Raw genomic sequence first — 25,121 nt, 5'->3', positions numbered from 1 at the left:
GAGCTCTGGTCTGAACTTGGCTTTGTCCAATAGGAGGTTGTTTATTGAAGCAGCACAACGGACACAAAACTGCTGCCACAAATCTGGAGGCTCAGTATTGTCTTAAACCTCCATATATCCTGTACCGTCACAAACTCCCTCTGCTCGCGGACGGGACAGGTCGTCCTCGGACTGTGACCTAATTAGGCTTCTGATTGGTTCCTTTGTAGAGATGAGGAGGGGTCGTCCACAGCTCCAAAGACAAAGCCGTGGGGCCCCGGGCGCTAAGCCTGTAGCGACAGATGCTAACAGGAGTAAATCTCTGGGAAACAAAGCCATTAGTCGACACGACTGCAGGGGGGAGGTGGGAAATTACCGCTGTACCCCCCCTCGCCGCCACCGCCATTCATCGACAGGCTGTTTCTGGATCAGTCGGGATAAAGTTTGTTGTTCTTACTTACAGGGATCAGGAAAAAGTGAATTCACAATGAGGGACAGGGCAATTAGATGATTCTGATCCTGGGAAGTTAAAATGAGCAACTGAGGAAGAGTTTGACTTCTGTGGGTGGAGGTTTGACATTTTAGACATTAATCGCTAATATTTTTTAACAGTTAATCATGGCCATGAATTCGTCATTATATCAGCAAGTGAAGGTCTTTAACGATCCAACTGTATTTTTCCAATTTTTTTGTTAAATTTTATGTACGAAAATCCAAAATTTACATCAAAATGTTCTTATCTCAATTTGTTTTTAAATTAGTTTCAGTTACTTTCTACTTTCTGTGACATTTAGTTGTAGCTTTCAAAGCTCCATGTTTGCTGCAGGTGGGCGGGGCTTGTTGGCTACATAGTTGTGACATCGCAAAGTCACAGGAAGTCCTAACGGCTGGTTTTAAGGCACCACACATGGACGTCATCTACCTTTATACTGTATGGAGCTTTAAGACAAACATCTACCTTTATACCGTATGGAGCTTTAACACAAACATCTACCTTTATACTGTATGGAGCTTTAATACAAACATCTACCTTTATACTGTATGGAGCTTTAACACAAACATCTACCTTTATACTGTATGGAGCTTTAACACAAACATCTACCTTTATACTGTATGGAGCTTTAATACAAACATCTACCTTTATACTGTATGGAGCTTTAATACAAACATCTACCTTTATACTGTATGGAGCTTTAATACAAACATCTACCTTTATACTGTATGGAGCTTTAACACAAACATCTACCTTTATTTTGAAGGAGCTTTAACACAAACATCTACCTTTATACTGTATGGAGCTTTAACACAAACATCTACCTTTATACTGTATGGAGCTTTAACACAAACATCTACCTTTATACCGTATGGAGCTTTAATACAAACATCTACCTTTATACTGTATGGAGCTTTAACACAAACATCTACCTTTATACTGTATGGAGCTTTAACACAAACATCTACCTTTATTTTGAAGGAGCTTTAACACAAACATCTACCTTTATACTGTATGGAGCTTTAATACAAACATCTACCTTTATACTGTACGGCGCTTTAATACAAACATCTACCTTTAGGTATACCGTATGGAGCTTTAATAGAAACTTTTCATTCTCTATAAGAGGGAAACTGAGCCTCCTCTCCACCCTCGTTGAACAGATAACCCCGACCTCGTGTCAAGCATCACTTTATCTCCCCCTCCATCATCTTCTTCATCATCATCATCATCATCATCATCATCTAAAGCAGCAGCTGCTATGTGAATCAGCACCATTCATCTCCTGCCTGTATTGTCCTGCAGTCAGTCCTCAGGCGGACAAATCTGTCTCCACCGTCAGAGACACTGAAACCTGAGCGAGACGAGATGAACCCCGAGACCCTCAGAGAATAAAGACACAGAATAACTAACTATTACATGTCAGTTCAGAGATCCTAAAGTAAAAACGGCGATAGGCTTTTATTTTGACAGGATGTTGTCTGATTGGTTATCATGATGGAACGACCAGACCAGTATCAGAACTGTAGCCCATTGAGGATAAAGGAAAGGTCAAAGGTCACCATAATACACACACACACACTGAAGTGGGTGTGGCCTGTGGTAGAGAGCGTCACTGATTGGTCGGGACATAAAGAGAAACATCTGCTCTGTAGCCGAACAGGTGACGTCCATCTCCAGTTACACACACACACACACACACACACATACACACACACTCCTGGCAGCAGGCAGACGTGTACACATACACACCCATTTATACAAATACACACACACACACACACCTATGAATGTGAATCTCTGGATGACAATACACACACACACACACACACACACACACACACACTAATTAAACAAAGACTGAGATGAAAACAAAGAGTTGGGTCTCGGTGAACAGCTGGAGCTCAGTGTGTTGCTCAGGGGCGCAGTGTACGGTACATATGACCTACTTTAGGAATCGAACCTGTGACTTCTGACACACTGACAATCAGCTCATTGTGGAGCAAGAGGAGAGGAGAGGAGAGGAGAGGAGAGGAAGAGGGAGGAGAGGAGAGGAGAGGAGAGGAGAGGAGAGGAGAGAGGAGGAGAGGAGAGGAGAGGAAGAGGGAGGAGAGGAGAGGAGAGGAGAGGAGAGGAGAGGAGAGAGGAGGAGAGGAGAGGAGAGGAGAGGAGAGAGGAGGAGAGGAGAGGAGAGGAGAGGAGAGGAGAGGAGAGGAGAGAGGAGGAGAGGAGAGGAAGAGGGAGGAGAGGAGAGGAGAGGAGAGGAGAGGAGAGGAGAGGAGAGGAGAGGAGAGGAGAGGAGAGGAGAGAGGAGGAGAGGAGAGGAGAGGAGAGGAGAGAGGAGGAGAGGAGAGGAGAGGAGAGGAGAGGAGAGGAGAGGAGAGGAGAGGAGAGGAGGAGGAAGAAAGAGGAGAAGAGGAGGAAGGAGGAAAGAGGAGGAGAGGAGAGGAAGAAGGAGGAGAGGAGAGGAGAAGAGGAGGAGGAAAGAGGAGAGAAGAGGAGAGGAAGGAGGAAAGGGGAGAGGAGGAGGAGGAAGAAGAAGGAAAGGCGAGATGAGAGGAGAGGAAAGGAGTAGGAGGAAGAAGAACAGGAGAGGAGAGGAGAGAAGAGGAGAGGAGAGGAGGAGGAAGAAGGAGGAAAGAGGAGAGGAGAGGGGAGAAGAGAGGAGGAGGAAGAAGGAGAGAGGAGAGGAGGAGGAAGGAGGAGAGGAAGGAGGAAATAGGAGATGAGGAAGAAGGAGGAGGAGAGGAAGAAGGAGAGAGGAGATGAAAGAAGGGAGGAGAAAATAGAAGAGGAGAGGAGAAAGGAGAAAAGAGACGGTCAAAAAGTGAAGAAACAAGAGGACGAGACAAAGGCTGTGAGACAAAAAGAAAATGAAATAAAGAGGAGAAAAAAAGAAACCAAAAGGAGAGGATGTACCGGTAAATTATTCAGTGATTAGAGAAAGACAAAGAGAAGAGAAGAGAAGAGAAGAGAAGAGAAGAGAAGAGAAGAGAAGAGAAGAGAAGAGAAGAGGAGAGAAGAGAAGAGAAGAGAAGAGAAGAGAAGAGAAGAGAAGAGAAGAGAAGAGACTAAAAGAAATCGAAGAAAGAAATATAGATGTTTGTATTAAAGCTCCTAAAAGAAATTGAAGAAAGAAACAGAAAGAAAAAAGACACCATCATCACATGAGCTACAAACAACAACAACATCACTACCCCTCCACCCTGTGTTGTGTCATTAGCTCCTCATTCATTCAGTCATTCAGTGTGAGTGAGTGAGTGAGTGAGTCAGTCAGTCCGTGTGTAGCAGCCTGGAGATAAGAACGTCTTAATCTTCCTCTAAAACCTCCAGGACAAAACTCCGGCTCAACATGAACCTCAATCCTTCAGCGCTCACATTTACACAGCGTCCTCGAAGTGACCCTCCGCTGCCCACAGGAAGTCACACACACACACACACACACACACACACACACACACACACACACACACACACACACACACACACACACACACACACACACACACACACACACACACACACACACACACACACACACACACACACACACACACACACACACACCGGTCGAGTGAGTCGGACTGAACTGAACTAAAGACTGAAGTGAGACAGACGGTTCCTGCTGCTGCTGCTTCAGGTTAAGAGACTTTTATTTTGAAAAAGCTGTAACTTCTCCTTTCCCTTCAGGACGTGATGCTGTGTTATGTTGACCAATCACTGATCTTCTGGTTCTGGAGCTTCACAGATTTTCTCTAAACAGTGAACTCTTCACTTGTGTCCAAACATGAGCAAGTTTGATTTTCATTCATAAACTCAACAAAAGGAAACTGAGTTTCACCCAAAACAAAACTTTTTCTTTTCGTTTTTGAAAAAGTTTCCTGTAAACACGGCATAGTTTCCAGAAAATAACTCACGACTCCAAACGCTGTCGTACATCCACCAGGCCTGTGTGGAGGAAACACCAGAAACAGAGCAAATATGACGATCGGTGATAATTTAACGGACGAGATTCGCCACGTGGCGGCCATCTTGGCTCTGTCCATTATGCATTATGTCTACGGTGCATGTTTTACTACAATAACCAGAACTTGCTCAGTTTTTGACTGATTTTCAAACGGTTTGGTTTGTTATGAACCTCAGAAATGCCGTTATGATACTGAATACTTAAAATTAAGAATACGGTAAAATTATGCAAAAAGCCTACAAAACTCAAAATCTTTCCAAGAATATTTGTCTTATTTCTTGTCAAAAAATGTCTCATTTCTAGTCAACACTAATCTCTTTCCACTTAAAATAAGACTCATCACCTAACAATTTACTTGTTTTTAGATCATTTTCACTTGTTTCAAACAAATTTTCACTTGAAATAAGTAGAAGAATCTGCCAGTGAAAGCAAGTTTTTTTGTGCTTGTAGTAAGAAAGAAAAACTTGCCCAACTATCAGATTATTTTAAGTGAAAATCTGCTTGAAAGAAGTAAAAAGTGTCTAAAAACAAACTGCTTTTAATGTGTTGAGTCTTATTTTAAGTAGAATGAGACTTGAGATTTTGAGTTTTTGCAGTGCAGTTAAAGTAAGAGCTAAATACGGACACACGACGCCCGGCTCACCATCTACTGCAGCCAGAGTCAGAGAAGTCGACCAACGCAATATGGCCGCCTGTGAGTTACGTCTATGCGTAGGTTGTTAGCTACTACTAGACTGTATACATCTAGAGAAAAAACTTGTGGACGGGGTGTCAGTGTCCTCAGGTGTGAGACAAAGAGCTGTGATGTCCAACGCCTCTAAACCAACTCTGACTTCTCTTTACAGGGCGTTAAAGGAGCCATAAACTGTCGGTGGGTGAAGACACATTCATCATAAATCTGTCACTTTCCTTCTCACTTTGCACTTTAATGTTTGGAGTCAAAGCAAAAGAATCAAAAGAAAAAAACACTGTGAGTTTAACGCCTCACACAGGAAACATAGCTGACACGCTGATTCATGTTCATTCTTAATGATCAGACAGTACCTCTCTCCCCCCTCTTCACCCCCCCGTGACCTCGGCGTCCTTCACCTCCTCTGTTTCTGCTGTTTTGACAACACGTGGATCAAAGAGATAATAGAGAACCATATGGGGATTATGGGATTGGCCCCATCGTGAGCTGATCCTAAATTATGAGGAGACCTCTGTAAGCCTTTGCTCTCTTGGAGGTTTACAGGGGAAAAAAGAAAGAACATAATCTGTCAGCGTCAGAGCAGAGGAGGGATTTTTGGAGAAAGTCGAGGGAGGGAGGGGATCGGCCTATGTGTTTTTTAAACTCTCTTTGATGCATCGATGTTTAATATTTCAGACTTTTTGCATGTTTGTTTTGCAGCTGCTCACCTGGCCGTAGTCCGTGGCAAAGACGACAACTCCTCCAGAGCAGGAGGACACGGTGCTGGGAAGATACTGCTCATCCTCCCGTAGCCACACCCGGTCGCCCTGGAGACAGAGGGATGGAGAGAGGAGAGGTTTAGTTAAAAAGGACTGAAGCGGTTAAATACACACTGATGATGACGTATGGAAATTAAAACGTATGTGACCCAGAAAAACCTTCATGTGCCGTCTCATACTCATGTTGTGATGTCAGTGTTTTCTTTCCTTTTACACAGGAGCATGATTTACTGGACCGCACCGTAAAAAAAAAAAAAAAAAAACACAGCTGCACAGTGGACAGTTCACATAATCACCCAATCAAACTGAATCAAACCGAACAGAAAATAAACGTCAGGAAGTCGCAACTCAACCTGCAGCTCCACAGAGTTCACGACAACGGTATAAAGGTAGATGTTTGTGTTAAAGCTCCATACAGTATAAAGGTAGATGTTTGTATTAAAGCTCCATACAGTATAAAGGTAGATGTTTGTGTTAAAGCTCCATACAGTATAAAGGTAGATGTTTGTGTTAAAGCTCCATACAGTATAAAGGTAGATGTTTGTGTTAAAGCTCCACAGTATAAAGGTAGATGTTTGTGTTAAAGCTCCATACAGTATAAAGGTAGATGTTTGTGTTAAAGCTCCATACAGTATAAAGGTAGATGTCCATGTGTAGTGTGATTATAAAGCAGCTCTAGGTTCTATATTAACACTGTGAAAGTATCAAAGCCTCAGTCCACAGAGAAATGCACACAGCCTGTATTCAGAAACTGAGCCTTAAAACCAGCCGTCAGGACTTCCTGTCACTTTGTGATGTCACAACAAAGCCCCGCCCCCTCACCACCTGGACCCACCATCCAACAACTTTGCAGGATTTGCTTTCTCTGAGTGTTTTATTCTGAAATCTGCTCTGTTTTTTTAATCAGAAGAGAGCCTCAGAGCCTCCTCCTCTCTTCAGCTTCACTTTTTTTTTGACAGAATTAGTGGAGAAACGTTTTCAGAGAGTTGAGCTGCAATCAGGGCCTTCTTCATTTATTTATGTCATTACTATGTAATCTTGCTTTTCAGGTCATGTGATGCTATATTTAGCTCTTTTGCTAATGGCACAAGCTCTGATGAGGAGACATATTAATCTCCATATGGTGTTGCCGTGGTGTTACCAAGGCACCGACCTTCCTGCGGTGTCAGGTGTCTGTGGTGTGGAGTTTCACTGGTTTCTACCTGCAGCCTCTAACCTGTGTTTATTCATGCTTTTCCTTTTCTTTTCTTCTTTTTTTTTCTTTTTAAACTCAAAACACTGTTAAACTCGGTCTTTACAGCTAATGGTTGCTACAGTTTCTCCCTCCCACCAACACCTGGATATATAATCAGCAGTTTCTCTGCTCCGTCGTGTTTGCAGAGAATTTGGAGAATTCAGTCCCGAGTCTTAACTGTTCGTTTGGATTCTTCTCTCAGAGCCTCTTCGCTGTTTTTGGCTCTGGATGTGACCACAGAAGAATAATAAAGGCTGAACATTTAGAAAAGTGTTTTTTTTTTTCTTTTTCCCCCCCGTGATACCAGCAGCACCAGACTCTACAGAGACCCCCTCCTCCTCACCCCTCCTCTCCTCCATCCGAGGGGCCTTGAAGTGGATTCCCTCTTAATCGCGTAGCCACATGTGCTGCTGCTCATTAGCGTGACCGGCTAATGCTAATGGGAAAAACAAACGCTGCACTTTTTATGAGACGCATCGACCGGACGCCCCTCACCCCTCTCACCCCCCCCCCCACAAACTCTCTGTCTCTCTCTCTTGCACATGCACAACCTTTGACCCAGAAGCCCTCACTCTGACCGGGCTGTCTGGCCCAGGAGGGGGGGGGGGGGGCACCTGGCTGGGGTAAAAAAAGAAAACAAAAAAACTATTGCATGAATATAGTGGAGTAAAACACACACACACAGAGTTAGAGTCAGCAGTGAATCACAGAGTAGCAGAGTGTTGATCTAAACCCCCGGCCGTCGTCTCTGGGGGGGAAAAAACCACCAGGATTCAAAAGGTTGTGAGAACTCAGAGGTGATGTGCAACAGTTGTTCAACTTTTCTTTTCAGGTTTTTCTGAGTTTTGCAAGTCAGAGTTGGAGGAAACAGGACGACGTGCAGCAAAGATCTCAGGACAGGACACGTCATGTTTTAACTGAAACATCCACGGGTCTGTTTCTTTACTGCCAACGCTAACTGGATGTTTCATAGTGTCCTACATCTCTGAGGTTTACAGGCACTTCATCCAGTGTTTTGTGTCTGGTAGATGAAGTTAAACAAACTACAACAAAACCTGAATGTCTTTTTTTTAACCCTCCTGTCTGTTCCCTTCCTCCTTCCTCCATCCCTCCATCTTTTCACAATCTGTTCCCTACCTTCTTTCCTTCCTTCCTTCCTTTCATCCTTACTTCTTCTTCCTTCCTTTGATCCAACTGACCTGATCTGTTCCCTCCCTCCATCTTTCTTTCCTTCCTTTTCCCCTTCCTTCTTTCCTCCCATCTTTCCCTTTGTCCTTCCTCCCTTCCTTCCTTCCTTCTTTCATTCCTTCCTTCCTTCCCTTCGTCCTTACTTCTTCTTCCTTCCTCTTTTGACCCAATTGACCTGATCTGTTCCCTCCCTCCATCTTTCCTTAATTTTTCCCTTCTTATTTCCCTTCTTCCTTCCTTAAGTGAATCTGTTCCCTCCCTTCATCTTTCCTTCCTTTTTTGCCTTCCTTCTTCCACAATCCCCTTTACCTTCCTTCCTTCCTTCCTTTTCCCCTTCCTTCTTTCCTCCCTTCCTTCCCTTCGTCCTTTCTGCCTACCTTCCTTCCTTGACCCAGGAGGACAACAGGAGTTAAACCACTTCTCTGCTGTGATTAAATCAGTTAATAACAGACCTGATCACACTCCAGAGTCCAGATGTTTCTAAGCATCAGTGCAGAAACACTCGATGTCTCCAAGTGAAGTCTGACTCTGTCTCTCAGTTCTACTAATGGAGCTCCACTGTTTCCACAGACTATTAAAAACTCATCAGTGATCCACACTGTAGTTTTGTTATGATTCTGCCACACAAACACACACGTTTGTTCTGGTGCGACACATCCGCCTCTCAAAATAGTCCCTATAACGGAAAATGTTTGATTTCCTCCTGTTGTTAAACCAAGTGTACACAAACACACACACACACACACACACACACACACACACACACACACACACACACACACACACTCTGATGTTGACGTCTGGCTCTTTGATGCTGCATTAAAGGTATAATATGTAGGAATTCCCCCCATCTAGCGGTGCGGTTGCATAATCAGAACGTATTCTTGATGTTTGTTGCATTCACCTGAAATCGGGCGGACATCAGACAGACAACAGACGCTGCATGTAACAGGATAAACAAGTGGTCCACCAGCACGAGGCAAAACAATACAGGCGTGACAACATGTTGTCATGGTGATGTGGTATTGTTTTACCGTCTTTCTCTGGTGGAGTAAAATGACATCCGGTTGGTTTGCCGACGGCTGTCTGCCTGACTGCACCTGAATGCAACACCAGTGCCTCCGTACGACTTGTAACAACTCTTTCTAAGGTACCAGAAAGCTTTCATTTGTATGCGGGTGTGATTCGACTTCAGTGAAATACGTATTTATGAAAGACATGTTTGATTTTTGCTCATAAAAAGCCAAATAAGTTACATTTAAGTTACTTTAAGGAGAAACAAACAGAGGAAGATGCTCCACGGTGACGGAGGCGAGTGCTGCTGAGGAATCTGAGCTGCAGCCAGAAAGAAAAGAAAGAGATGGGGAACCCCCCTCCCCTCCCCCCCAAACAGAGGCACACTTTCAAGGCTGCACACACATGCATACAAACAGAAACACACTCACACACATCCACATGGTCTTTGTGGGTAGCGTGTGCCGCTCGCCCCCCCTCTGCTGAGCGGAGAGAAAGGAGCATCAGACGGTGGCACACTGTCTTATTGTGGCTCCCTCCTCCCCGCCTTCATCCACTCCCTCTCCCCGCCCCGACACGCCCCTCCCTTTGCACTTCACACACACACACACACACACTCTCTGACCCACAGAGCTACTGGCCCATTTCTACACCGGGAATCTGAGCCAGAAAGCCCCTCCTCCCTCTCCCCTCCTCTCCTCCCTCATTCATCAGCCGCGATCGCCTCAACCCTCAACATCAAAGCTCTGGTTTGTTCTTCCCCAGGTTCACGTCTCCGCTAATGGATGAAAACCACAACTCCTAATAGAGGCACATTTCCCAGACCATGGGGGCGCCTTGAACGCATCGTGGTGTCGCACTCAGTCCAACACACTGAACCAGGAGAAGAAGAAGACGGAGAAACTCTCCATGCAGCGTTAGGAGGACGTGATGGTCCAGGTTCAGTCAGCTCATCTGAAGATTCTGCTCCCACTTCCTGAGTTAGTAACAAGTTCATCAGTCCAACACATGATCCAGATGTCCTGCAGAACATCTGATGCTTGCAAAGTGTGAACATATAGCTAGAGGACAGACAGAGGTATAATATTGTTGAAGTTGTACAGATTGTTCTTGGGAAATTTCAGATTGTTCATGATGTTTTGCAAAAGGACAGTGAATTAAAGGGACAACGAGGAGTTTCTCCAGCGGCAGAACGAAAAATTCCGTGACAATAAAAAAGTCTCATATTAATGTGGATGAATCTACGTTACCACTTGTTAATGGGCCCATTTTCGATAAATATCTCGTTTTGTCTCTATTGTTATTTTGTTATTATTAGTGGTGGTGGAAATGCTGGGCGAGTCGACCAGCGTTTCCTTACTTTCGGTTTTGTGGCGAGTCATGAGAATAACGCCGCCGAATCGCCGTTTATGGTGGGAACTACGACGATATGTGATCGTCTTTGAACCTCTGACTTTAATTCTTGATGAATGAAAACATGAGTCTGTCTTGCGCCGGTCAAAGAATTTCATGGTGCGGAGGCTCATAAATGTAGTGTGAAAACGCTTCGCTTTTCCAAAACTCCTCGTTGTCCCTTTAAATGTAAACATCCAAGGGAAAAGGGTTCTCATTATTTATAGGTTATTAAGCTGTTATTTTACTGGTCTGACCCACTTGGCATCAGATTGTGCTGTATGTGGCTGAACTGGAATGACTTTGACATTCCTGCTCTAACATCTCTGAGCTTCATCCCAGAGACCCCCGGCTTCTGACTGAAGCTGGAAAAATTTGAAAAACAGGATTTTTTTCTATAGTGCAGCAGCAGCGACATGAAAGGCCCCCGGGGCCCCCAGAGCCGGGCTAATGTCAACACATGAGCAGGGCCGACGTTAAACAGTCTGGACTGGGAGCCGTGGATCAAGGCCCAGCTGTTGCACCAGTTCAGACCCCCGACCCCCCCACTCCAGCTAGACCAGAGGACGACACACAGGAAGGTCAGACTGTTGGTAACACGGGAGAACTTTCTCCTTTATAACACGTTTATTCCCAGAGAAGGACAGAGTACCCGACCCCAGAACTTGAGTAATAAATGAATTTAAGGAGCTTTTAACTCTTGTTTCTGAGAATGAACTCTTTGAAAGCAGCTGCACTGATGTGCTGCGTTTAGGGGTTAGGGTTTCCTTCTTTGACAAACACAGCTTGTGTCCAATAGGATTTTAGAAAAAAAAAAAAAAGAGCAGACCTGAAAGTAACGAGTACTTTTCAGCCTTCCTAGAAATTAACTTGAGTAAAAGTACAAATATTTTTCTTGGAAATGTATTCAAGTTAGAGTAATAAGTACCAAAGAAATCTAATACAGGGTTCCTACTGTACACATTTGAAATGTCCAAATTCCATACTTTTTCCAGACTTCCCGGTAAAAACATTCAAATTATTTGTGATATTTGAGTAAATAGATGTGCATAATATGAAAAAAAGCATGCAATTTATCATTTGTTTTCATTAAAACACCAACTCATTTCCTGGAGATTGTAGCTAGGTACAATAGCGCATACAAAATACTTAACCCAAATAACTTAAGATGAGACCAAACCCAGATATATTTCCATACAATAGTTTCCATTTTCCATACTTTTCCAGACCTGGAAATGTCTCTGGCCTTTATCTCCATCCTGACTCTGAACCACAACACCAACCCCCCCCCCCCCCCCCCCCCAGTGACCCGTCTGCTGCGTGTATTTCCCCTCCGTCACCTCGACATGTGTGGCTGCTGCTCTCTCTCTCTCTGTCTCTCCGCGGGGCGCCGGGTGCCGGGTGGAGGAACCGGGGTCTGTGGGAGCAGCAGCAGCAGCAGCAGCGAGCGTTGGGACGCCGCCGGGGTCGGGAATGAGCAGCTGTCTGGTTGCAGAGATTCCACTTCCTCCGCCGGGACAAACGGAGCGTTGTGTCGGAGCACAGCCGCTGCCTCTGTCACCGCCTCAATGGGAAACACAGTGAGGATGAGGACCACCAACCCCCCCGCCCCACCTCCCTTTCTCTCTTAAACTGTGACTACACACAACTGTAACATCCAGCAGGTCCAGGTGAACAGCTGGAAGCTCCTGTCATACAGATGTTGCTCTGACATCACCATCACCATCATCATCATCATCTCTGAGCTGGAGCAGTGTCTGGTTGTTTGCTGTGAAGGAATCTGACCTCCATGTTGTGCAGCAGCAGTTGTGCAGCTCATCATCAGCAGCAGCTGCAGCTCCGTCAGAGGGAATTCTTCACTACGTCGTCCTTCTGTTTCTATGTCAACTCCCCTTTGAATACAACAGAGTTAACTTAACCTATGGTCTAAATTGTTGTAACTGAACTTTAACACATCTGGCAGCTGTGGTTGCTCAGACAGGAGCAAAGGAAAGATAGAAAGTAAGAGGAGAATACTGTAACTATGACAACAAAAGTCCATATATTTTCCCAAACCTGATTCTGTTCCTTAAAGGGATAGTTCAACATTTTTGGCAAATTGGCCCATTGCCATAATCCCTATAGTTATAGCAGTAGGTTCGTTACCTTTAATTGTCGGTGCAAGCTATTTTTAGAACGGCGGAGCAGAGCCGTGAGCTGCTCAGAGCTACGCTACGGAGGCTCATTATGGGATTCCTTGGTTTCCCTCATCAAACTCATCAAATACACAATCCAACAACTCCACAACGCTCTGGTGGACAAGTTGTGACCTGCACATTCACCACGCTATGAGATAATAACACAACGTTACCAGACAGAGTTGTTTTAGAGGGAAATGCAGAGACTGCTTGCTGAAAAACTGTCCCTGAAGGCAACGCACATCAGTGGTTTTGCATGAATTTACCTCTAAAACAACTCTGTCTCTGGCCGTGTGGAAGACAGTGAAGGCATCAGGTTTGACAACGACATCTTATTTACACAGAACAGAATTCCTCTCATTTGAACGAGGCCACAGGTTGTTCCGTGTGTACACTGTACACACACTGTTGACACTGTACACGGCACCGTGTGACTGGATGAACTGCTGCTGGTTTTTTCTTTTACTGGAAGTGCACAAACAATTCCTGGAAGTTTGGGATTCAAACTTTTTTGTTTTGTTTTTCTGATTCAGAATCCGATTTACTGTCAAATATCACAAACGCACTTTAAAGGAGACATATCATGTCCCTGTTCCACAGATTAAAATAGTTCCCAGGTGTCTTAAAGACATATCTGTGACAAGCTTCGGTCAAAATCCCCCAAGGATTAAACATCTAAACTCATTTCATCTGCTCAAAACAGAACGGCTGGTTTCAGTGCCTGTCCCTTTAAATGCAAATGAGCCACTGCTTGCCTCGCCCCTTTTACAGGTACCAGGTAGAGGTGGTATTATGCATATTCGAAAACTAGCTACATCATTGGAAGACAACTGAGGGAACAGCTGGTAAAACCACATGGATAAAATTACAATCGTTTTTTTGTCAATTCTCACATTTTGGGGTCTGGAAGACAAGACAAACGGCTAAATGTAAGAACCTTCAAAAAGTGATATTTACATAATATGTCCCCTTTAATGTAAATAAACTGATTTTGATGCTGCAACACATCCAGCTTGTTCTCATTCGCCTCCTTTCACCTGCAGCTGAATTATAAACACAGATTAAGAAAGAGTGAAGCAGCTTTCATTGGTGGACGGGACATCAAACACAGTTCATGTGTCTCTGAGGTTTAACGGCCGGTGCACAGGTTTGTTTTTAATCCTGACTGTCTGGGTGCAGGTGTCCTCTTCAAGACTCGTCATGTGATTTCAAAAATTCAAACGTGCTGCTGAGGTCGTTTCACTGGCTCTGTGATACTTTGCCCAGACGACAAACACAGACGCCTTTATCACCTGGAGGAGGAGGTGGAGGAGGGGGAGGAGGAGGAGGGTGGTGTTGTTCCTCCATTGTTAGAGTCACACACTAACGGTCAGCACACGGCCTTTGTCTTGTTTAGTTTTGTTTTGCCTTCAGGAGATAAGGACATGATGAATTAATCTGACGGGTAAATGGTTAACGTGGAAGGGGAACTGCGTTTTACGACCCAGGTTAAAGTGTGTGAACGTCTCACTGCACCGGTGCCTGACTGGTGATTGAAGCCTGTGTGTTTCTTTTTTTTGAACGCAGTCTGAAACATTTCCCCTCTCTTTTTTTTTCACCGCTCAGAGGAAATTTATGGCTGCAGGCGAGAGAGAGACTTAGCTGTTCACATTTCTCAGCTGCTGCAGGACAAATCTCACAGCCGATTGTTAGACAGCAGAAGAATTTGAGTCTTGAGGGGGAAAAAGAAAGAAAGAAAGAAAGAAACAGAGAGAGGAAAAAAAAAAGTGAAAGTATTCAGCGTGCTCCCCTGTGCACACTAAAAAGTGTTGGGTTATTTCTGTAACCCAATTTCTGGGTTATTGGTGTTGGGTTAAATTGTTGGGTTATTTTTCCAGGGTGTAACCCATTTTCTGGGTTATAGGGCTATGAATTTAACCCAATTCCTGGGTTGTTCAAGTAATTGGGTTACTTTTCAGTGAGTAACCCATTTTTTGGGTTAAGGGTTGGGTTATTCTGTGACGTAACCGGCCGGTTCATTTGAAAAATGCTGTCTCCACCCACCACCACAGCTACCTGTGGAGATCCGTTATTTACTCTTTTTTTATGTGACGCCGGAGCGCTATCACAACCGGAAAGCTGCTCTGTTGGAGACAAACCATCACGCTCCATCATATTGCCCCCAGCCAAAGAGACATGGGTTAATTTTATTTGCCCCAGCTTCAGTCGGCAAAGTCTGACTGCTTCAGCTACAAGGGTCCATGCACCGCTGGACTGGACTTTCTCAGGCTGGATCGATACCAACTGTCCGTGGCAAAGCTACAGATAAACTGTAAGTATTTTAAAATGAGTATATTTGTGTTACTTTGGCCATTAGCGCATGAGCTAGGCTAACGCTAACAGTGGATGTGTGAGGATGAGCTACATGCTGCTGCCGCATGTTAATGCAAAAAAAGAGAAAAGAGTTAACAACGCTAGTAGTTTATCATAGCAGCAGTCATGGATAAGTTTGGAGTCAATTAACGTTAGATGTGGAGATATCCTTCTTCTAAAATAGCCTGTGTTTGATACTAAATGCGAACAGGGTTCACAACTGATGTTCACTCACAGAATAAGCCACTGACCCCACGGGGGCTCACCTGCCGTGGTGTTGTTGTTGCACTCAGGTTAGCATGTTGTGCTAAAAGAAAACCTGTTTTATGTTCAGCTTTTGTTTGGCAAACAGGCAGTTTTTTGTGTGTATGTCTGGATGTTACTACCTCTGTATTACTAACTACTGTAGCATGAGAGACCAGACCAGAGAGTAAACTATGTGTACTGTAGCCTAATGTTATACTGTTTTGTGTTTTCTAATCAGAGTAAAGTATGTGGAAGCTAGCACATGGAGAGAGACAGTCTGAAGAGGAGCCTTGCTCTCTTGGAGGAGCGGCCTCCAGAAGATCCAACGGAGGCCAACATCACACATTACTGTAAAAGGTATTTGTTACTCTGTTTATGGAGAAGTGGGAAAATACACCAGGCTAAAAATGTCCTTGGTCCGATATCCATGAAGTAGAGCATGAGTTATGGCAATTTTGTTTTCAACCACTGTCTATTTGAACATACAATTTTGTACCATCCCTTGTACACCTTTTTAACACTACAAAATAATTTCACCTTCTCCACAGCATGGTGCAGCTGGAGAATGCAAGGCAGCCAACTTTGCAGGAATGTGGCATGGCCAGCAAACTGATTTGTCTTCAGCATTATCAACACTAAGCAGTGAGTACATTTGTAAATTGAATCATTAAATAGATAAAATTGAGTTATGACTGATAAAAATCTTCCTCATTGTTCTTTGTCTGCTTATACAGAGGATCATGCCAGTCCACAGTAAACACCTGATTGAGACCCTGGGAATCTTCCAGCAGAAACAATGACACCACCTGCTCAAAGTTACAGTTTCCTGAACATCGCACCATGCTACTGTCCCACCTGTCTTCAGTCAAGTCTGGACCAATGACTCTGACACCAGTCTTGTCAGGGTTAATCACAGGTAAGCAGTGGTTTAGTTGCCAAATGCCAAAAAAATCATTTTTAATAAGTTTATACAGCAGTGTTGAACCAAATGTGGTGACTGTCTGATTGTTTGAGGAGATGCATCTGTATTTAGGTTGGCTTAGCTAGCTCATTGGAGCAACAGATTGCTGAGTTTATCTCTGTGTGGGCATCAGGTACTGCATCAATCTAACTTTTGCTATGTTTCTGTTTTCTGAATGCAGAGAGGATCATGCCAGTCCAAACACCTGATGAACAACAGGAGTCTCATGCAGAGTTGGTGACTGCGAATCCTTGAAGTTCCAGTTTCCCAGAACACCGTGTTGAGCACCCTACAGCCAAGACTGCGCTATTGACTCATTACTCTTGATCAACCAAGGGCAAGTGGCTAATTTTATTATGATGTTAATTTTCTTTCACCATGGATTATCCTTCATATATGGACACATGCTGTTTTTTCAAGATCTCAACACTGTGTACTGGACAAGGTATTGGAGCAGTCCTGTTTTTCACATAATGTGTAAATGCAAAAAGAGTTTATTTCAGTTTATCAATGATGTTCTACTCTGGTTCACAATGGTCTTAGTTTGTGATATCATTTAAGGATAAGCAGTTGCTGCCTGTTAAATCTATACTGACAAACTGTAATTCCTCATGTGTTGTACCATATTTGTTATGGTGAAATTCTGGCAACCACGGCGGTTGGTAAGTTACTGTAAAGTTGAACTTTGCAATAAAATTCTGTGCTGTGCTATATCATACTGTTTTACCTGTTTTTTCACTGAGAAACACTAAGTGTATATTATTTATTTATTTATTTTTTTTTTTACAAGCGTTTACTTTTAATAGGTTTATATTAAAACATAAGATAATCAATCGAGGAAGTTTCCTTTCTCTTTTAAAGAGGTACTAATGATAAGTAATTGTACTTGAAGGACCACTTAACCACTTTTCAATCTAGGTGACGCCACTGCCATTTATTTCTGTGACAGTGGTGTCACTTGGTAGAAAAGTTTGGAGCACTCTCTGTAGTATTTAACAACCCAACATTTGGGTTAAAAAAAATAACCCAACATTAACCCAAATGTTGGGTTGAATAAGGACCAACCCAACATTTGGGTTAATGTTGGGTTATTTTTTTTAACCCAACTTTTGGGTTGAATTATTTAACCCAAGAGTTGGGTTATGTTAACTACAACATTGGGTTATTTTTAACCCAACTATTGGGTTGAGCAAGCACTTCATACACGACCCAATAGTTGGGTTAAAAATAACCCAATGTTGTAGTTAACATAACCCAACTCTTGGGTTAAATAATTCAACCCAAAAGTTGGGTTAAAAAAAATAACTCAACCTGTTGGGTTAAAATAACCCAAATGTTGGGTTGGTCCTTATTCAACCCAACATTTGGGTTAAAATTGGGTTATTTTTTAACCCAACTGTTTTTAGTGTGTGATGACGGTGAGTGACAACACAATAGGAACGATGCACACAGCGGCGGCGGAAACGCAGCCGGGAGAAGTCTGCACTGCAAAAAAATCAAATATCTTACCAAGAACATTTCTCTTATTTTAAGTCAAAATGTCATTTTTAGTAAAAAAAAAATCTCATTCTACTTAAAATAAGACTCGTCACATTAAAAAGCAGCTTGTTTTTAGACACCTTTTCCTTCTTTCAAGCATATTTTCACTTAAATAATCTGATAGTGGGGGAAGTTTTTCTTCCTTATTACAAGCACAAAAAACTTGCTTTCACTGGTAGATTTTTCTACTTATTTCAAGTGAAAATGTGTTTGAAACAAGTGAAAATGATCTAAAAATAAGTTGATTTTTAGGTGATGAGTCTTATTTTAAGTGGAAAGAGATTAGTTTTGACCAGAAATGAGACATTTTGAAAAGAAATAAGACAAATATTCTTGGAAAGATTTTGAGTTTTTGCAGTGTGGGAGTGCAAATCGACCAATCGGCTCGCACACACGGGACCCGACGTGGAAGACCAATCAGCACGAGCCGAGCGGCAAAAGGTTATTTAGAATTTGAATGACTGGACGCAGAGGATTGTGGGAACTGATAAGCTCGGAAAGGTCTGGGAAAGCCTCACACACACCAAAACAAACACACAAGAACAATCATTAAACTCAAGTGCACAAACACACCACACAGACACACACACACATGCACACACAGACATCAGCGCAAACTCATTTATCTATAGAAAACAGACGCACACATTTCACCAGGTCTCACACTCAACATTGTGTTGACAGACACACAACACAACACTACACAAACAGACAGACAGACATTCAAAACACATGAAATAAACTCACAAAGCAAAACAAGCATGACTGCTGCTCACACACTCAAATACACAAACACACTCAACTCACACCGTTTCAGACCACACACACACACACATAAGAGCAAGACACTAACAAGAATGTGCACAAGTGCAGTGCACATTTGCTAATGATAGTGCAGGATTGTGAGTGGGCAGCACATGGACAACACTACAGCTGTGTTTATCCTGACACATGGGCTCAGTGTGTGTGTGTGTGTGTGTGTGTGTGTGTGTGTGTGTCTGTGCTGCACACACTCAGGCGTAGGTGTTGATTTACAGCTAAGCATCGGATTTCTCTACACATCATCTGTGGAGCTGTCCAAGCTAACAGCTAAGTGATTTAGGCTACGTCAAGTCCGCCAACGCTATAATAAATCTGTAGCTTCATGTCCGGAGGCTGCGTCCAACAACACCACACACACACACACACTCACACTGACACACCTGCAACAGTATTTCTACCTTTAAAAAACAAATCTAACAAGACATTTGTGTTGAATTCTCAAAATCAGACCAGGCTACGTCACATTTGCTAGCAGAAATATTAGCACAACTCTTTATTCACATCACCCACAGGCTAATGGTGCTTTTCCAAACACTTGGAAGTTGGAGTTTCCTCCTGAAGTCGCACGAATACCAACAATAGGCTACTGACGCAAGAATTCAAGAGGGCTGATATACTCATGAGAAAAAACTCACGCTGAAGAAAGCCAAGGGCTGAAACACGTCCGTCAGGCACTGCTGTGCATTTAATAAATGTTTCAAGATTATTTTGTGAGTGCTGCCATTTCAGTTTTTTCTTGTTTCGATTCTTGAGCCGGCACCCAGTTCATCTTTACACAAGAGTTGAGCACGCCATTCCCTTTGTGCTATACTCATGAGAACAGTAGCAAAAAATGTTCCCGTTTGTATAAAACCACCTAGATTGTTGATATCAAAATAATTTTGCTAACTAGGTAGCATTGGCTAACGGCTAACAGTGCGCCTTTTTTTAATGCTTGTGTTTTAATGCTTTTAACTTAACTTTGAAATTAATTTATGTTTCAATGTAGCTACAGCACTTTGGCTAATGGCTACCTCTGTGTTTTTTTTTAATGTGCTATATAAAGTTGATTGATTGATTTAAAAACATAACTTTGAAACCTAAAAATTAACAAGTATGGTTCATTGTAGCTATTTAGTTCTGTTAATATTAATTAACATTAAATAATTTTCAACTGGAAAGAGCTCAACTCGGACCTGACGTCATTCTGAGCTCTGATTTCCAACGTAAATGGAACACACCATATAACATAGGACATTAGCACGACGATGCAAAAATACTTCAACTTTGATGTGTTAGGACTAAAGCATAATCCTCATTATGTATAATTTGCCATATTGGAAACATTCACTTGTAGCCTGTAAGCATAGGCTACTGACAGTAGAGGATCATAGGGTTTATACAACACCTGGTTCTTGTTTGATCACCTGCATCTCAAACATCTGACTCTAGATGTTTCATCATTCATAGCAGTGCTGCTAACGCTAGCTACTATTTGTAGCATGGCTAAGAATATCACTTTTGTTTCCATATCCAGTCTGTTCTCATTATGCTGATGGTTTCCTTTGAAGTGGAACTTGCTTTAATGTTTCTCCAACAGTCTCTCTTTCATTCTTATCTTTAGAAACCAAACACTTACATGTAGATTGTCAAACAGAGTTAAGGAGAGTATCTTTGAGCCGGATGTAGCCGGATTTCTTTTCAGTTCTAGTTTTGCTGCAGGGAGGGAGAACGGCTCAGTGTCAGTCACTTTAGGTAAAATATTGATTGGTGTCTACTTTCTTGGAAGTAGAATCTAGGAACCTCTCATGACGTCCAAGACTACAGCGAACACACATCATCCGTCATAGTAACTGCTGCCTTCACTTCAGCCTCCTTATTGAATTTCCAGACTTTAATACCCCTTAATTAGACGTTATGTACCTCTAAACCGCCGCGCCGCTCTCTGCACAGCACTGCCTCGTATTACTCTGCTCCACACAGCGAACGGAGCTCATGATACATGACATGTCATGTTTGTACTGTATGTCAAGCTTTTTCCAAACTCTAATCTGAATGAGTGGAGGTGGTGGTGGGTTACAGGGGTTTGTTAGAAATCCCTGGCAGCGCTGCAGACAGACTGTGTGCAGAAACAGCACGTACCAAATAGTCATGGGGGATTAAATTATGTGTGTGTGTGTTTAGAAAAGATCCGTATGTTCTGTAGAGTCAAACTGCACTTTAACATAAAAACTTCAGTAGGCTACTGACAAACTTGTAAGGATTTACACCATCAGAGTTTTTATATTTGGCTTTAGGAAAACTGCCAAAATATCCAGATTTTTTTTTTTGGGAAAAGTATCATGCATTATGTGACAATGCTACAAAGCTTTTTTTTATTGGTCAAATCAGGATTCATTTAACAATTATATTCAAAACATCAGTTAATAATCACATTGTCAAAGCTATCAGTGTGTTAACAACTAATTATCATTCAGTTATCACCTTTAAAGTGTAAATCCATCAGAGGCCGAAGCGTCAGTGAACAAAGATTTGGTCTTGACCTATTTTTTTTTAAATGAACTATTTTTAGTCATGTGAGAACAGAAGCCTTCTACTGTCTATGCTTCAGTGTTTACACTGCAAAAACTCTAAATCTTACCAAGAACATTTGTCTTATTTCTAGTCAAAACAACTCAAATTATACTCAAAATAAGACTCGTCACATTAAAAAGTAGCTTGTTTTTAGACACTTTTTACTTCTTTCAAGCATATTTTCACTTATAATAAGTAGAACAATCTGATAGTGCGGATCAAGTTTTTCTTTCTTATTACAAGCATAAAAAAAACTTGCTTTCACTGGCAGATTTTTCTACTTATTGTAAAAGTGAAAATTATCTCAAAACAAGTAAATTTTTAGGTGATGAGTCTTATTTTAAGTGGAAAGGGATTAGTTTTGACTAGAAATTAGACATTTTGACAAAAAATAAGACAAATATTCTTGGAAAGAGTTTGAGTTTTTGCAGTGTAATCATCATTAACGCCCCATGTTTAAATGATCTGGTAAAGATTTGCAGTTCTTCTCATCTGAGCTGATGATAAAAACCAAAAAACCATCAGAGACTTTCAAACAAACAAACAAACACTGTGTTATCTTGGAGAAAACGCTCCACGGCGACGTGGAGGAGGTGAAATGAAGCGTTCAACGGGCAGCGAGAGGAGACAGATTTCACACACAGCGGCAGTATAGGAGTTTCCTCCGCTTGATGTGGCAGCAGAACGACGCGGCCCAATCACGGCCTTAATCACACCCAGTCCACTTGTAAGTGAGACCCAGAGAAGCTGAATTCCAGCCTTTTCTGATGCAGAACCCGATGTGAAACACGGCTGTCGGCTTGTTCGGGGTTAAATGAAACCATGTGTGCGGCTGGAGTTCTGCTGCCACATCCGGCCCAGAGACGTCTCCCTCTGAATATTCAGGCTTCTTTTCAGTTTCCAGTGAAAGGTGATTTATTTTTTTTCTCTCTCCTTCTCTCTCTTTATTAAAACATGATGTGAATCCATTGTGGAGCAAAACTTCCCACCAAATGTTATAGTTTAAAGATGCATTTTACTTTGATTGAGGCCTCAGAAACATTACACCTATCAAACTGTGAGAGGAGGATGAACACTGACTCATTGTGTTGGAGCAGAAAGGAGGTCAGTGGTTGGCTGGTTGTGCAGCCTGTTTCTGGGCCGACTGATGATGATGATGAGAATGAAGGACTGTGGTTATCTCCAGAAATACAACAACACACACACACGCTCTATTGTGGATGATCGGTGACTAATTGCTGTCACATGAACATGCAGAGCAGCGGCCCATAAAACACACAACATGGACCAGTCCACAGCAGCCAATCAGAGGCAGCGAGGAGCTGCTGAACAGACCGACTCAGGGTTTTGGTCTCTGTCTGGATGAGGCTCAGTTTACAGGGTGTTTATGGAGCTGTTGCACGAATGTTCCTGTTTGTTTACACACAAACACAGTCGGGCGGATGTGTTCAGACTCAGACCCTGACCTTTTTAAAAGTCCTGCTTCACAGTCAGATGCTTCCTTCTGCACACAATCCTACGTGTGACAAAAGCCTAAACAACTTCTCATGATTTGATTCAGGGAGAAGGTTTCGTTTAAATGTGACACGCTGAAGCTCTGGAGTCGAGACAGTGATAAAACCAGAGAATTTTAGTTTTTGAAGCTATAGAGCAATGCCTTTGGACAGTTTTTATTTGTATGGTGCATGTGCACTAGGGGACAGCGGGCTGTGGGCTTTCACTTTCATTTTTGAAGCTGGTGTATGGAAGGTATCTGCTGCTGCACTGATAAAGACAGGAAGAGGACTGAAAGCTACTAAAGCCACTGGACTCTATACAAACTGTCAACACTGTCTTTGCAGACAGTCTAGACCTGCACTGCAAAAACTCAAAATCTTACCAAGAATATTTGTCTTATTTCTAGTCAAAATGTCATTTCTAGTCAAAACAAATCTCGTTATACTTAAAATAAGACTCATCACATTAAAAAGTAGCTTGTTTTTAGACACGTTTTACTTCTTTCAAGCACATTTCCACTTGAAATAATCTGATAGTGGAGCAAGTTTTTCTTTCTTATTACAAGCACAAAAAACTTGCTTTCACCGGCAGATTTTTCTACTTATTTCAAGTGAAAATTTGTTTGAAACAACTGAAAATGATCTAAAAACAAGTTCATTTTTAGGTGATGAGTCTTATTTTAAAGTGGAAAGAGATTAGTTTTGACCAGAAATGAGACATTTTGACAAGAAATAAGACAGATATTCTTGGAAAGTTCTTGAGTTTTTGCAGTGTGGATCGGCTCACAGAGATGACCGGTCATTGAAAAACACAGTGGACACCATTACAATGCCTTGCTATTATAATCCAAAACTTTCAAACAAGCTTTTAACTGTTTGACTTTAAAATAACAACAATGATCTAATGTTTAAAATTAGGACTCATCTCAAAAACACTTGCTCGTCCATCGTCCAAACCTCTGACTTACATGTAGAGGTTTAAATCTGAGACCTGAGGTTCATATTTGTTTAAATCATCGCTGCTTGGACCAAATGTAGTTCAGCAACTGTTCGCTATGAATGATCCGTTTATAGACTGTACTTGGCCGAGGGACCAGATCTAAGTATGGTGGTGTATGGTATCCACAACTGGAGTCCATCAGAGCCGGTATGCTCGGCTGCATCTGGTTCCCACGGCGAGGTATACGCTCTACCGCAGGAAACATGAAATGGAAAAAATAAAACACTGAAAACGTTTAGCTAACAGCTTCAGTTACTGCCTCCGCCGCTGATTCCCTCCAAACGGTTTCAGCGCTAACGGTCGGACCAAAAAACCCAGAGACAGATGTTTTAACAGAACAGTAACAGAAAGATTCCACTGTAGACATTTTTAGATCTCCATCATGAATTCAGCTGCTCTAAAAACCTACTGGAGACAAAGGGGGAGCTGGTGGAGAGCCCACTGTTTCATCTTGGTGTTACAGAAATAACTGCACTTCATTCAAAATGTTCAGTATCAGTCATGGACAGCAGCTGAATCCCTGAGGTGTTTCCTCCACTAAGTCAGAAACCTTAAAAAATAAAAAAAATAAAAAAGAGAGAAATGAACAAAAGGAACAAAAGGAACTCTGTTTTGTAAAACTCATCCAGAAACTTTGAGCCTTGGCTCCGACCACAGGATCAACTTTACTCCCCTCCCCTCCCCTCCCCTCCCCTCCTCTCTGCTCACTTTGTGCTCCTGTGCCTTATTTTACTGATGACGACTTCGACATTAGCTCACAGGCTCTGTGGTCGGAATATATTTAGAGCCCAGACTCAACTTAGAGATGGTCAACGTTTAGAAAGCAGGCGTGTGGTCGAGGTGGTGGTGGTGGTGTGTGCGTGTGTGTGTGTGTGTGTGTGTGGACGGACGGGGAGTTCAGGCTGGGACAGGACAGGACAAGACGCAACGGCAGCAGCTCGTTGCCAAGGACGAGAAAAACATTTACGATCATTTTTACATTTGTTGTTTGAGAGTAACCTACATTTTCCGATACCGAGTCACTGCGGTAGCGTGCAGTACCATTTTATACAACCGCTTGTAAATGCAACAATAGCTTAAAACCTTTAGCAATAGTAGCAATGCTAAAACATAAACAGCTCATTTAATTCATTTCCTTACTAGTGTTCCAAAATCTGTAGATTGACATTATTATTTGAATCTTAAAGTCCTTATATCGGATATGTGGCAGTGGCTAATTGCTAAGGCTACAAACAGCTCCTTTAAAGGAGACGTATTCT

The 25,121-nt window shown here is 42.5% G+C and overlaps 1 protein-coding gene across 2 annotated transcripts in view; it reads right to left on the bottom strand.

Moving 5' to 3' along the window:
• myo10 (myosin X) overlaps nt 1-25,121 on the bottom strand; it is a 142,814-nt gene that overhangs the window by 90,480 nt on the left and 27,213 nt on the right. For both annotated transcript variants that reach the window (XR_014596125.1, XM_083991977.1), the window contains exon 2: nt 5,838-5,936. Coding sequence is in view for 1 of the 2 variants with exons in the window: in XM_083991977.1 (XP_083848103.1) it covers nt 5,838-5,936 (99 nt within the window). In the remaining variant the exon portion in view is untranslated. The remainder of the gene's footprint in view (nt 1-5,837; nt 5,937-25,121) is intronic.

The sequence above is a fragment of the Trachurus trachurus genome, assembly GCF_905171665.1.
Source record: "Trachurus trachurus genome assembly, chromosome: 17".
Classification (NCBI taxonomy): domain Eukaryota; kingdom Metazoa; phylum Chordata; class Actinopteri; order Carangiformes; family Carangidae; genus Trachurus; species Trachurus trachurus.
The sequence above is the reverse complement of the archived record's forward strand: the minus strand, read 5'-3'. Positions and strand labels throughout refer to the sequence as shown.